This window comes from Populus euphratica, unplaced genomic scaffold (assembly GCF_000495115.2).
Source record: "Populus euphratica unplaced genomic scaffold, PopEup_1.0 scaffold509.1, whole genome shotgun sequence".
Classification (NCBI taxonomy): Eukaryota; Viridiplantae; Streptophyta; class Magnoliopsida; order Malpighiales; family Salicaceae; genus Populus; species Populus euphratica.
Window position 1 is genome coordinate 43,509 of NW_011500391.1, and position 15,591 is coordinate 59,099.

The 15,591-nt window shown below is 30.8% G+C and overlaps 1 protein-coding gene across 1 annotated transcript; it reads right to left on the minus strand.

Moving 5' to 3' along the window:
- Window positions 1-487: 487 nt before the first annotated feature.
- On the minus strand, window positions 488-9,294 carry LOC105114340 (uncharacterized). The gene is made up of 6 exons (XM_011010856.1): window positions 8,932-9,294; window positions 8,314-8,435; window positions 7,472-7,561; window positions 6,672-6,724; window positions 1,375-1,477; window positions 488-739 (listed from the first exon to the last, which is right to left on the minus strand). Exons 1-6 carry the CDS (start codon window positions 9,179-9,181, stop codon window positions 617-619), a joined length of 741 nt encoding a protein of 246 aa, XP_011009158.1. The 5' UTR covers window positions 9,182-9,294; the 3' UTR covers window positions 488-616.
- Between the last annotated feature and the right edge of the window lie 6,297 nt (window positions 9,295-15,591).

Sequence of the window (15,591 nt, forward strand, 5' to 3'; positions counted from 1 at the left end):
AAATAGGCCTAAAATTCTTAAACAGATGTGAAAGACCACGTGAGAGAAACAGAAGAGAGTAATTATCAGGCAGATTAGATCTACAAACTCACTTAAAGACTAGGCCAATAGTGAAATAACACGTGGATGGATTCATACAATAATCACGAATAGTTCGTTCTTTTTTATACACGTGTTATGTCATTAATGGCTTGGTCTATCAGTAGCGAGTTGGCAGGCTAAGTCTACTACCAAACAATGTCTCAATAAGAGGAGGATGCCGGGCAATGATAGAAGCCCCAGTTGATGGAGACGCTACCAATGGTTAGATGATCACGCCAACACAAGCATGACAAAAAGGATGACTTGCCAGTGAGCATGTACAACAAGGAATATGCAAATAGACGGTGCAATATTTGCATGGCATGTTAGGAGGAATAGAAGATGCTACGCAGCATGGAAGGGGAGTGAGAATAAAAGAAACGAAAGTGTACCCCTAGAGAGATAGGGCGGGTGCAAAGAAGAGCCAAAAAGATCCCTATTTCATGTTTATCATGCCATCATGGCACAAGTTTACAAATGTTAAGAGGTAAGGAGCTCCATATAAATTCGATTTTACAAACAAGAAAGGTGCCCTCTAGATAGTTGACTTACTATTTTCTTCCTCCAGAATCATTTGTGTAGAAGAATCAGTTGAGAATCCCAGCTTTAGCATGACTTCTTCCAAACGACTTACATTTGTCAGGTAGAGAAAACCGACCTATGATATGCAAAGTGTAAATTAAAACATGCCAAGAACAGATTTCTCAATCATGAATAATGACTACAGGCCATGAGCAAGAAAATTGGATAAGAAATCAATCAAACAAGTAGGTAATAGGTAATCACACATGACCATACCAAATGGCTCAATAAAATATTAGTCAACTCCGCACCAACTTATAACAGTTTCTACATCAAGCATTTGGTGCCAAAATAGTGGGATACCTCCTTTCCACAACAAAATGATGATGATGCAGTGTGTTGCAGAAGGATAGAATTAAGGTTTGCAAGTCTCAAAGTTACAACCCAAATGTGGAGAAAATTCTGAACTTTCAGTTCTAAAGAGATTTCTGAATTCAATAGTATTAATCTTAATCTCATCTATGAAAACAATACGTGAAGTTGTTTATGTAAAAACTTAAACCGGCCTAAGACCTATTTAGATAAAAACAAAACCAAACAATAAAAGAAATTATAGTGCAAATACAATATACTAACATTTTGCTAAAAAGATTGCTAATGGAGCATTTCCATTTAAAAGACAATAGAATCCAGAATTAACCAAATTGCACTCAAAGAGCATACTATATCATGCTTATATCCTATTAAAACCAGAAGATATGGGATACTAACTAATGTTTCCAGTGAAGATGCCCGATTGTAAACTGCTACCCCAACACGTCTTTTTGTCCGTGTTTTAGTCGAACCTACATTCTTTCCCCAACGAAGAACAAGCCTGCATTAAAAAGTTTCAAAAGGCAACGATCAATTACAATATTTTAAAAATCATACTTTTACCATGGAAGTTAAGGTACATGTCATCAAAGTTCACAACAAATAATTTAGCTTCAAGATATTATGACAATTACTATAAATATATAAATATAAATATATAAATATACCAGGTAAACTAACATCTCTCATCATCCACAACAAAAGCATATAGTCACTAACAACCATTTCATGACAATGATAATTTTTGACGCGGCATTAGAATTTTCGAACCCTAAAATTACAACAAAAAACCATAGAAAAATAGAGAACTAATATTTTTTAAAAAAATGAAATTCGATAATTTGATTTGAAGAAATAGTCTACAAGGTTGTTTAAATACAAGAAAAATATTCTAATTAATAAAATTCTAGTTAAATTAAAAGTATAATCTAAATAGAAAAAAATCAAAATACAAGGAAAAAAAAAATCTCATGCAGTAATTTCTAGGCCAAATTAGGGTATGTTTCTAAACTCATATGAAGCAGAATCCAAAGTTATGGTTATTTTTATACCTGTTAACCATCTGATAAGCATAATAGCTTTTGATGCAACATATAATGTAAATAAAAACTAGTGTTTTCGAGCCCTAAAGGAATAGTTAGAAACTAGACAAATAAAGAGAACTGATATTTTTTGAAAAAAAATTGAAATTCAATAATCTAATATAAAAAAATAGTCTACAAGGTTATTTAAATACAAGAAAAATGTCACAATTAGTAAAATCCTAATTCAATTAAAAGTCATAATTTAAATAGAAAAAAATAATCAAAATACAACATGAAAAATTAAGAAAATCTTGAGTAGTCACTTCTAGGATAAATTTGGATATGTTCCCAAACTCGTATGAAGTTTTATTTTATAATCTATAGGTAACAGGGCTTATAAAATTATCTAGAAAAGTTTGAGCTCATCCATTGATTAGATCTAAAGTTATGGTTGCTTTTATATCCATTAACAATTTGATATGCAAAATAGTTTGACTCAACATATCGCGTGAATAAAAGCTTTGATTCTCGAGCCATAAGGTTATAACCAGAAATTATAAAGAAAAAGAGAGAAAACTAATGTTTTTTGAAGGAAAATAATTGAAATTCAATAATTTGATCTGGAAAAATAGTCTATACAAATGACCGGTCAAGCCTTCTCTATACAAATCCCGAATCACCTTCTCTCATGGTAAGAACAAGAAATGCAAAATTGATTACCTCTCATCAAGAATTCATCATGAATGTGAAAGTCACCAATATGCAGCTGTGACACTTCTCTCATCTTTTTAAAGTAACAACAAGGTTGTTCTTTTACTTAAAGCATCAATAACTTTATTATGAACTCCAACCTTATACAAAATTCTGATTAAGAAGCATTGCAAATAAGTTACCCATCTTACATCCATGTCATTATTGATTCTTTTCTGACTTTGTAAAAATTTTAACGCTTTATGATCAAAATACAACATAAACCCTTGCATATCAGAAATTGCTTCTATTTCTTTAGAGTTTGAAAAACAACATAGAACTCCTTATCATTTGTGGACCACCTCATTCTAGCATCACTCTTCTCACTAAAGAATGCCACGAGTCTCTTTATTAGGATAGTAGTACACTACCAAGTCCAACACCGCAATCATCACATTTAACCTCAAACAATTTGTTGAAATTCAAAAGTGCCAAAACCAAAGCACTACTTAATTTTTCTTTGATAAAAACGAAGTTTTTTTTTTTTGTCTCAACTCTCTAATCAAACTTTCCTTTCTTTATGCATTTAGTAATTGATGCAACTCTATTATTGAGCTTTCATATGAAACATCAATACAAGGTAGCCAATTCATGGAAACTACACAACCCATTGACTGTTTTAGGGACTGGCCTATCTTTAACAGCCCTGACCTACTCCTCATTAATGTGTATGTCATCTACACCAACAAAGAAGCCTAAAAAAAGTAGTTTATCCATCATAAAACTACACTTTTCAAATTCACATATAGTTTATTTTCCAATAAAACCTTTAACATCTAAAAGTCTCACATGGTCAATTTCAAAACTATTATAAATCAAAATGTCATTAAAATATACAGCTACAAATTTGTTTATAAAAGGACATAAAACCTTATTCATCAATCTCATGAAAGTGCTCGGCATGTTAGACAATTTAATAGGCATAACCAGCCACTCGTACAATGCTTTATTTGTCTTGAACACTTTTTTTAACTCAGCCCCTGGCTGAATTTAGATCGAACGATATTCACTCCTAAAATCAATCTTTGCAAAAAATTTCATTCCATGTCATCTAACAGAGGAATCGAAAACTTGTAACCTATAATTATTTTGTTGATGACACGACTATCCACACATATGCCAACTACTATCCTTCTTAGGGTCAACTTCATTAGGTTCGCACAATTCACCCTTGTCTCATGAACTCATATTGTCCTTCAATCACGTTAACCTATTTCTATCTCCAATAACCACTGAAATGGTGCCCTACCTCCTCACGTTTAAAGCAATTGCCCATCATTGGCTTGCAATTGCCCATCATTGGCTTGGCGTAGGGGTATCTTGGTTGGTTCTTATCAACTTGCCTTCCCGAAGCTTTGTTAGGTTTAGTAATGTCTGGTCTTGTTGGAAGTTTGTTTTGATACTTGTATTGCCTTTCCCTTATCAATGGTACTGAATTTGTTTACTTCATTATATGACCTCTTAAAATAATCAAATATCTTGCTACCACTAGCCCTCTCTATCATCAACATCTCAGCCTTTAATGTTATATCCCTTGCCTTAGCAAGTGTATACAACATTTGTACTTCAATCTTATATCAGATTGTTGGTTTATGTCCCTTCAAAAATCTTGCCACCTATTGATTCTACATCTATTTAAATGAATTACATTCTATCAACCTTTGAAACTCAATAGTATATTCGGTGATGGATTTATTTTCTTGCGAACAATTTTGATATTGTTCAAACAAGCATTGCTCGTAATCAAGTGAAGAAAATCTTTCATGTGTCATTTGCCTCATAAATCTCCATAACATAATAGGTTGTCTCCCCTCTTTTAATCGTGTGTTCATTTAACGCTTTCACCAGGACGAAGCTTTGTCTTTTATGTTATACAAGAATAGTTTCATCATCTTCTTTTTAGTGATACCTATATATTCCTTAACTTATCACATTCAGTGATCCAATCAAAGAACTGTTCTATGTCCAAATCTCAATTGAACATAGAAAATTTTACCTTTATTTCTATCAGCCTTTGAAACTCAACAATATATTTGGTAATGGATTTATTTGCTTGCAAACAATTTTGATATTATTTAAACAAGTATTGCTCGTAATCAAGTGAAAAAAATCTTTCATGCATCATCTGCCTCATACATGTCCATGACATAACAAGTTGTCTCCCCTCTTTTAATTGTGTGTTCATTTAGTGCTTCCACCACAAAGAAGCTTTGCCTTTTATGTTATACAAGAATAGTTTCATCATCTTCTTCTCTATGATACCTTTGTATTCCTTAACCAATCACATTCAGCGATCCAATCAAAGAACTTTTTTATGTCCAAATCTCTATTGAACATAGGAATTGTTACCTTTATCTGAAACTCGTTCACTCATTCTCTCATATTGTGGTGATTTTTCTTGGTATGCCAAGGCCCTACAACCCCCATTGAGTTCATTTTCACCGACACCCTCTACATAGATAATTAGTTATCTAAGTGAATCCTTGGCAATAGATATGGGGAGAGGCTTGCCCTGAGTTAAGTCTCCAAGCATGTTCCTCTCCTCTTCGCGATCTCTATTTGTGCCTCATTAAAAAAACTAGATTTACCATGCTATTTGACATTATTGTTATTGTTTGATATAAACAATCTACTTTCTACTCTTGAGCCCGCACAATACCCTAAATGACCTCCATTCTTGCATCGCGGGGTAGGTTAATACTGTCTCCGTCCATCAAACAGACCTACCTAGTCTACTCCAATTGATGTAGTATATAGCATGGATAAAAACTAGAGTTCTCCAACCCTAAGGTTATAGCCAGAAAATAAAGAGAAAAGTTTGATATATTATGAAAAGTTTGAAATTCAATAATTTGATTCGAAAAAAATAATCTACAAAGTTGTTTAAATACAAGAAAAACATCTTAATTAGTAAAATCCTAATTAAATTAAAATTTTTAATCTAAATAGGAAAAAATTCAAATACAACAAGGAAAATAAAGAAAATCTTGAATAGTAACTTTTACATTGAATTTAGGCATGTTCCCAAACTCAAATGAACCTTTCTTCTAAACCTATTGGTAACAGAGCCTTTAGAATTAGTTGACAAAATTTAAGTCTAATCCAACAATCACATCTAAAGTTATGGCTATTTTATCAAGCCACGCATTTGATGTGTTCATGCTACTTTGCTAGTTTGGCCTAGTCTATCCAGTCCATAAACATATTCACAACACATTCCACATCACTTTTCCCCTTTTTTTTTAAGAAATAATAATTCATCATCTCCCAAGACTATCACACCTAAATAAGATAGTATGCTATATAAGCACAACTACTACAATTATCAAATAAATATGTTTTTTAGTTTCATGAATCTCAATAAATAGGCTTGCAATAGAAGTTACATCCTTAGGAAGAATTGATCAGAATGACTCGAGGGATTTTGAACGGAAATATCTTATGATTCATTGCCGCGTAAACCAAATGGCATTTGACCTCTCTACCAAGTAATATCTCATACAACTCAAACCAAGATCCTTTCCTACTATTCAATTTTAGAATTCCTAGCCATTTTCATCTTCTGAAAGAGACTTTAAGTTCTCTATTGCTCAGCCAAAATGCCAAGTAAACATTCTCAAATCAAATCAGCCATTTCACTACAAAAGGTGCAACCTTACATGGAACATGTGCTCTTGGCATCAAAAATAGAAGGGTGTCCAGAATTCCAAGTAGAGTTCAACACCCAATTTTTGATCAAGGGATAAAGGAAAGCACAAGAAGTCAAATTTAGAAGATCATACATGTCTGATTTATTTAAGAAAAAATTAAGAACCATCATCAACCCCTCTTTTCTAGATTTGATTTCTAGGAGAGCAAGTGTGTAAAGGCTTATGTCAGTAGATAAAAACAAAATAAATGAACAAAAATTATTCTACAGACCTTTCTTCCTCTGATAGGTAATTATCATTAAGAAGCTTCTGGAGCAATGCGTCCTGATTGCAGCAATCAAATATATTAGAATGTGTGCTTGACCAACCACAAAGAAATCACATAATAATGAATTGAAAAGAAGAAGAAGAAGAAGAAGAAGAAGAAGTGGGGCATCATGAAACCCTTCATACAGGCCAATGCCAGGGAACGTCAAGGAGGAAAAGGAGAGATAAAACCAATCATAAACTAAGTGAGCATCAAAACATTTTAAATCCTTTATTGCAAAAAAACAAAAAAAAAAAAAAACTGCCCGGCTCCTAAAACTATATAAGGGATCAGGAAGAAAAAACTTAAGAATAAAGTAGAATCCAAAATAGCACGAGAAAGAGATAATATTTCATACGATCATAACCTTAAAGTCCTTTGCCAACATGCACAACTTGCATACTCCATAACTGAAAATACAATTGGTTAGCATATTTTATTGTTCTTCTTATCAGAACATGCATACTAACTAAAGTTCACTGATGACAGCCAAGGCTGACCACCATATCTGTAGAAGTTAGAATAATGAGGGATGCAAAGGGTAGAAGATGAGAAGTTTGAGTTAAGTAAAATCTACTCCGTCGACCCCAAAAGATAGAAAAGAGGAATATCGAACAAGATTACAGATTTGTTACTTGATCGGACAAGAAATAGCATATCTTACCCATAGAAAAACCTCCATATAAGAAATAGAAAAATTGTGAAGCAAAATTAAAAGAAAGAAAGTAAAGAAAAGAATGAATTTTGTGTAGGAAATACTGTACCTGTGCTTCACAGCGTACAACTGCCATCACACGGTCATTATGTTCCTCAATACTCAATGGAGGAAACAAAAAGTGCCTACGAGCATATAGCTACATCATATAACAACCAATAGAGTCAGATGCATGGCAAGGTTAAATATGTTGAAAAAGTAGCAATTGTGTTAGTAAACGTAAAATATATCATGCACCTTGTAAGCATGTGTTCAGAAATATGCCTTCTCAGCTAATCATCTCAACAAGTCATTAACCACTATATCTGCTAATACGTTAAATGAGTTCATCATGCCTTAATGCCTAGTGATCTTGCCAACATCATGAGTTATTCTATTTTTATTTTTACCAACAGGTCAAGCCATTAATATGTGATTCAGCGTTGTACCCACCAGCACAATAAACATAAAACTCGTATAATGCCAAAAGAAGGTGCAAGGCAGCTCATTTACATGGATGCGTACAAAACAAGTGCCAGAAAAATAATAAAAACCTAAAAAAATTAAACGATCTGAAATTTAAAAATGAAAGGGGAGTGATGAATACAAAATGAATCTGATTAGAATGCAAGGGTGATCTGAAAAAACACCACCATGAATCCATGAGCAGGATGCCATGCATCTGCAAACATTCTACCGTTCCATTTCTGATATAAGTAAGCATCATATAAACATACACAATTTTGCATGCACAAAACATCTCCATGGTTACCCTCCAAATTATGACTATCCTCTCACTATAACAAAATGTAAAATGCATATAATAACACACACTCAAACACCCAGCTAGGAATCTGAAGTATATAAAAGGCCAAATGGTGATTAAATGAAACAAACAAAATCAGAACATACCTCGAATATACTATCACCAATATATGCCAAAGTCGCAGCATTAAACACTGATCGAGGCTTCTCCACTTTGGGAGGGCTCGGCAGCCACCTTTCATATCCCAGATATGAATCATCCAATTGTTCTACAATTTCACATAAATTCCAATTAAGAAGTAAAAAAAATCCCAATTGAAAAGGATAAAAATAAATGAATCCTTCATTTGATCATCGATACTTGTTAGGAATGACGAATCATTAATCTGCATTTAAGCAGTTAATAAGAAAGTTTTCCAATGCAATATACACATAGAAGCATGTTATATATGGGGTCCTTTATACAGGTTTCTATTAAATGCTCTATTGTCTACCATTTCCTTTCCTTGGTTATTTATCGGAGCAAACAACCAAAGTATAAAGAGAAGACCAAAATAACATAATCTTGGCAATCCTAGAAAACCCATTAACACCAATAACAAGCAATTTTTTTTATTATTATTATTGGCTGGATTCTCCTTATCCATTAACCACAACACCATGAGAAACAAAAGCCCTCCATTTCTTACACGCATATACGATAAATAAGAGGCTAGAGGAACATGAGTAATGAGAGAGAGAAACAAATGTGAAACTGAGGAGTACCTTGAACAATAACAGTCTTGCGTTTGAGAAGACCAGAAACTGTCTGAGCAGTTAAAGTGACAGTTGAGGAGGGAGCGGGAGCATTACTTGTGGGAACAAAATTGTTGGGTTTAGGATTGAGGTTTTTGAAGGGGTTTCTCGGAGCATTGGGATTGTAAGGGAGTCTTTGTTGAGTGTCCACTGAAGCAGCTCTTACTCTTACTTTTCTAGATAACACATCCACATTCATGGATCCTCCTGCTGTTGCCATTTGCTCCTTGTTTTTTCGGTTTGGATAGGACAGAGGAGTGTTTGCCGGTCGGTTCTATTTGAGCCTTCTTTAAGGCGGTTTAATGGCTCTTTTTTTTCATCCTTCAACTCTTACACATTAAAAAATAAGTTTACAAGCATGAATTGTTGTGGTTAAAGTTTATATACAATAAAAAATATATATTAAATATTTAATAATTATGGTTATTTTGTAAAATATTTTTTATTTAAAAATATACTAAAATAATATATTTTTATTTTTAAAAAATTAATTTTTGATATCAACGCATCAAAATAATCTAAAACACTAAAAAAATTAATTTGAAATAAAAAATAAAAAATTATTAAATTTTTTAAAAAACTCTTTTGAAACACAAAAATAAATAATGTTTTATAAAAGTTGGTTAAAAAAACATTTAAAAACTACCTTACAAAAATTATATTTCAAACTGAATTTTTTAATGAGTTTCACAATATAAAACACAATTTTTACAATTATTGAAAACCTCGCTGCATATTTTACACCACAAATACAAAAAGAGGTGCAAATTAAATCCTTATACTATTATCATCGTGTTAGAATTTAGAATTTATCCTCCCAAGCTTTTAAAAGAGTTCTTACATATTTGAAATAATTAAATTCAATTTAAATAAATCCTCGTGAATATTTTAAGTATAAAAAATTAAATTTTAAATGGAATTCAATAATTAAAAATAGCATAAAAATAAATCAGAAACTAACCCTCTGAATTAAATTTAATTTTAATAAAATCTCATGTTTGAGATTATTTTTAACATCAAAAAATAAATCTAGAATCCAATATTTAAAAATGGTACAAAAATAAATTAGATACTAACCCCTCTAATTTACTATACTAAATGAAGAAGTTGATATTAAAATTAGCTTCTTCAAAATACTCATTTACCCATTTTTTTACATACTTATGAAGAAATAAGATGAAAGTGATAAGAATAATATAGAAAAAAAATTAATTGAACTCTAGCTCCTTCAAACATATGAATTCAACTTATTTATTGATTGAATTTAAATTAAACACCATAATTGAATCTAATTATAGTAAAGTTGTCTTAAACAGCTTGTTAACTAGAAATTAGTTGAGATTTTCAGCAAACAAATTTTAAAATCATAAGTTTTTTGAAGCTATATAAATAATTAAAAATTATATATACAACGTAAGAAGATATAAACTTTAGGTACTATATTGTTATCAACAATAAAAATAATTATGTTTACCTTACTATTGAATTTATTATTGAATTTATAAGGGGAAAAAACTATAAGGTTGAATATATTGTATGTAAGAAATACTTTAAAGAGGAAAAATAAATATAGTTTTTGTTTTTAGGTTAAGGTTACCTTAATAAATTTAGACTTGGTGACTGTTTATTTTTGTGTTATAGTTTATTTTTCAAATTACTTTGTTATCAAAGGACTATGCTACTTGAACTAAGTTAGATTAGCATAATGCAACTTGTTGACCTGACTAATAAGCTTTAGAGTCCATTTGTTTATACCGTTGCGGCAGCGTTTTAATTAAAACGCATTTTGTAGTCGTTTGGTAATGGAAAAAATAATTTACTATGCATGGGTCCCATGTAATTTTTGCATCTGAAACGCTATTAATGAAAAGCAAGGAAATCCTGCCTTTCACGCATTGTGCATGCTAATTGCACTGTTCAGTGAACAGTGCAATGTGAACAATATTTTTTTTCCGAAAAACTAGTATAGAGTGAATTAAATTCACTCGCACTGTAATATCAATTTTATACCTGATAATATTTTATCTAATTTTATTACACGTTCAAAAAATTATAAAAATTGTAGTTCTTATCGGATGAATTTTGTACGTAATGGAATTATAAATAATTTAATGGAATAATAAAAAATATTTTATATAAAGTATTATTTATTTTATAATGTAATAGGAGTAATTAAGTCTACAATATTTAAATTTAAAACTATCAATATTAATATATATTTTTTAAAATTATTTTATAACCTCAATTTGAAAAACATTCTTAACCAAACGCATTAAACTATTTTTTCTTCAACCTTAATTCAAACCACAGGTATAACCAAACACCTATTTTTTCAAATCAACCTCAACTAAAAGTAATTTTTATAAAATAATTTTTTTCAAACCACAACAGCTACCGCAATACCAAACACACACTTAGTATGACTTTCAAGAAAAGCATGTCATGCAAAGCATAATAACCTAATTCAATATTAGGCAAATAAAAAAAGAGTTGTAAGCCATAAGACAAGATGAGCTTAATATAAAATTTTCAAATATTGATGCTCACCCCGAGTTTATAGTTGTTGAAATTGAAAATTCACATTAGAAACAATATGATATCAAAGCAAAGGAAGAGAAAGGAAATAGTGATTCCCCAAGGGACAAGGAGCCAATTTGCCTTCAAACCTGTTAAAAGAAAAGTTCTAGCCCTTATGAGCAATTGGATCATGTATTGTGAGTGAGCAAGCAAGCTTAAGGCCTCAGCCCTACCCATAAAGGGTTATACATGTACGGCATCGCAGTAATTGTTCTTCCAAATCGAGATATTTGTAGTGATAGAGGAAAGAACAAGGAATTCGTATTTCTTATGAGTAAAAAGAGGATGGAGTTGTCAAGTAATATTTTGGTAATTAGAACTAGTCTTATTGTCTAGATAAGATGATTGATTGTGTATAAGAAAGATGTATTACCCCTAGTACACCTTACCTATATAAGCTGCATTGTTTATTTATGTGATATAAACTAAATTATTGTTGTGTTTTGTATTATTAGTCTGTCTAAGATTTAAGAAAATCATCTTCGGTAAGGAGATTCTTATTTTATTAGGTTTAAGCCTGGCCATTCTAGAGAAAAAAATATTTTTTCTTTTTTTCTTTTAATATCAAGAATATGTCTTATGTATCACTTTATAATCCTTGATATTGAAACAAACAAAATAATTTTTTTAAATTTTTAAATGTAGGCTAAGTTCTTATGGATTTTATAAATGGGTTATTAAATCCAAAAATACTTACAAAGATATCAACAATACTATTTTTCTTGATTTTTTATATTTAAAGATCAATCATGCCTTGCATTTTTTTTGTTTATTATTTATGCAAATTTTATTTTATTTATTTATTTTTGAAAGATTTGGTCATATGCAATTTAAAATAAAATTATTTTTTTAAAGAAATATTTTTTTGTTGTTTTTGGGGATGAAAACTAATTTATTTAATACCGGAAAAGTATCTCAAATGTAAGTTACAATTCCAATTATCAACGATGAAAGGGTAAAAAGTGTCAAATTCAAAACTAATTGTAAAAAATCATCTTATGAACATTTAAAAATTTATTATAAATATGTTATAGGCATGTTTGGCAAAACACAAATAATATTTAATTATTAACAACGAAAAACAAATCACACCATAAAGCTTTAGTTCTCATCTCTTTTGTTTACATATCTATTTTTCTCTCTCCTCGTTTGTTATTGTTACCGCTACTATGAGGGGCTATAAGGAAAAGGCTGGTGATGCTTATGGGTTTTACTGGTTCTTGTTGTTATGGTTGACTGTTAAGTGTGCATAAGAGACGGTAAAAAACTTAAATAGGCCACTACGGTGGAATTGGTTAATGATATTTGGGATGTTATTAAGTGGTGATGTTTTGGTTATAGGAGTAGTTGTGAGGGAGAGCTAAAGATGATAATTAATGGTAGTAGTTGGTTAATATTGGTCCTGTTGTTATGGTGGTGGTATCGTGATGGTCTTCGTGTATTGTAGGGAGGAGTTATGGTTGTGGTTGTTTATAATCGTGCATACAGATCGTGGTGGTTGGAAGGAGTTATGATGTGCTAGTGCTTGACCACTTTTTATGATCAGTTTGTTTTAACTCGTAAGTGCACGATTTGACTACTTTTTATGATCAGTTTATTTTAACTCGTAAGTGCACGAGTGTACGATGTAGCAATTAACTCGGTAAGATCGAGGTCATATCCATAGAGAGCTAGATCTAGAAAATAAGCTAGGTAACAAAAAAAAAACTCAAGAGAAATTAAATTAACAATAACTTGGTTGAAAATAATTGATAGATTTGTTTTCAAAGATGAAAAAGTGTAAATAGATTTTAAATGACAAGAAAAAATAAGTCTTGGTTCAAATCAATTTTAATGGTGATGTATTGGTGATTTCTTCAACATATATAAGACAACTCAACCTAATATCAACGATGGTGATATTGGATTGGAAGATATTACAATGAAGATTAGAAAGATGAAGATTGATTATTGCTTAAGAATGAACAAGTACTTTCATATTAAGTAAGACATTGAATCAAGCAATCTCTATACCAAAACTAAAGTTTGTGCATAAAAATTCAAGATTATAACATTACCTAAATGATTTCTAAAATTTCTTTACAATAATAAATCATTCATGAAGAAAATAAGAAGATAAACATTAAGATTCATTCATATCCTAAAGAACTCACCTCAATCACCATTATCCTTGATTTGGATCCAAGAAAGAGTTTAGCCAACCATGATTATATATAAGAACACTTCAATAAACATGAAATAACTTGAATTAAACTGAAATAATAAGTTTTACAAGCTAAAGAACCGAAATCTATAAAGAAGAACACAACACAATTTCAGTAAAAATTCGGACACAAATCTGATGCTAACTTTGGACAGCAACTTAGACCCCCTTAAAAGCCTCTTCTCTAGATGTCTATTAGATACATATTTATAGTAAATTCTGTCACCTTTCCAGATCATTAAAGAACAGCTCATTTGGACACCTGAGTCAAAAGTTATGGGCAAAACACCGAAAGGTGTTCTGAAAAATCAAATCAAGACAGCTTTACAACTACTTTGGTGCATGTTTTTCTTCCTCATTTATGAGGTGTCTCCTTCTTCTTTTTTACCCAAAATAATGTTAAAATATCCCCTCTAGCTTTCCATCCATGTGCTTGCCTTCTTGGATCAATGGATTACCCAAAATAAATCAATTGTTATTTGTTGTGTGGACATGTAAGATCATGGATTGTGTTTGGGTTGATTTGAAGGTTGATTTGTGGTTGATTTAGGGCTGATTTGGGGCTGATTTTTGGGCTGAATTTGAGCATCAAATAAGTATACAAATGTACTTATTATTTGGGCTAAGATTGACATTGAAACCTTGAGTGTTTAATGGTTGAAGTTTGTACACAACATAAGGCAAGTTTGGGCTTGAAATAAATCATATGATATTCTTTTTTAGAATTGGAATAGAATTGATTTTTGGGATAAATTTGGAGCACTTATTTGAACCAAGATTTGCTTCAATCTTCAACTAAATGTCTCTTCAATTCTTTGTTCTGAATTCCGACGTTGAATTTTCTGAATTAATTCATTTAAGCTCCAAAAACCTATCGAAACATTAAAACAAACTTCATTACTGAAAAGCACATCAATTATTATAAAAAAAAACCAAATAAAAACAATAAAAATATATGTAAAATAAGAGACTTAATGACACTTTTGATGCACAATCAGCTAGTGATATAGGAAGATTGACGGTGTAGCTAGTATAGGTTTATTGACAACTATGGTGGTTGGTAAAGGAGCTCACGGATTCTTTATAGAGAAGAGGGAAATGAGTTGTTCATGGTTTTAGAGAAAAAGTAGCAACTTTTGCTCTTTTTTTTTTGTATTTGAATTTTTGTCTAAAACCTCAAAGATCAAAGGTCAAAGAGAGCCCGTGAAAAAGCCAAAAAAACTTGAGAAATCCAAATGCCTAGAGACATACCCAAATGAAAAAACAAAAAAAAATAATCAAGTCAAGGTCAAAATAAAATGAGGATGCCATATCAAAACAATCAAAAAGTGCAAGTCAAAAGAAACACAATGAAATAAAAGAAAGATATCATGGTAATGATCTTAAATTTTTAGAACATTGAAATACTTTTTAAGCCTTTAAATCTCATTTTTTTATAGTTAAAAATCAAAACCTACATTATGTGTTTTTTAAAAGATCTTTCTAATCAAGCAAGCAAACAACTTGGACTAATAAATGGCTTTCTCAAAATGCAAAAATAATGTTTCCATAAAAATCAACATTGTAAACAAAGCTACTTGTTATTATTCATGTTAATAACATAAATGCTAAACAAAAAGTTACCTTATCATGTACCTTTACCAATTCTAACCTTGTTAGGATAAAAGATTAAATTATCATTTTTCCTAAAGATTATATCCTCTAGGAATTGTAAGTAAATTCAAAATAATTTTTTAAAGCTTAAATCAGAAGAATTTATGTTTTTAAATATGAAAAAAAATCATTTGAGATACAAATAGCCTAACTTTGAGCTAACAAGTCTTTCTTAACCTTTACCTTGTCAATTCCCA

Bases quoted from the DNA above. Each gene is read 5' to 3' on its own strand.
- LOC105114340 (XM_011010856.1), bottom strand. From the start codon at position 9,181: ATGGCAACAGCAGGAGGATCCATGAATGTGGATGTGTTATCTAGAAAA. The intron at 7,562-8,313 runs GTATGTTCTGAT...TATATGATGTAG, and splicing joins TTGGTGATAGTATATTCGAG to CTATATGCTCGTAGGCACTT. The intron at 6,725-7,471 runs GTACAGTATTTC...TGCTGCAATCAG, and splicing joins TTGTACGCTGTGAAGCACAG to GACGCATTGCTCCAGAAGCT.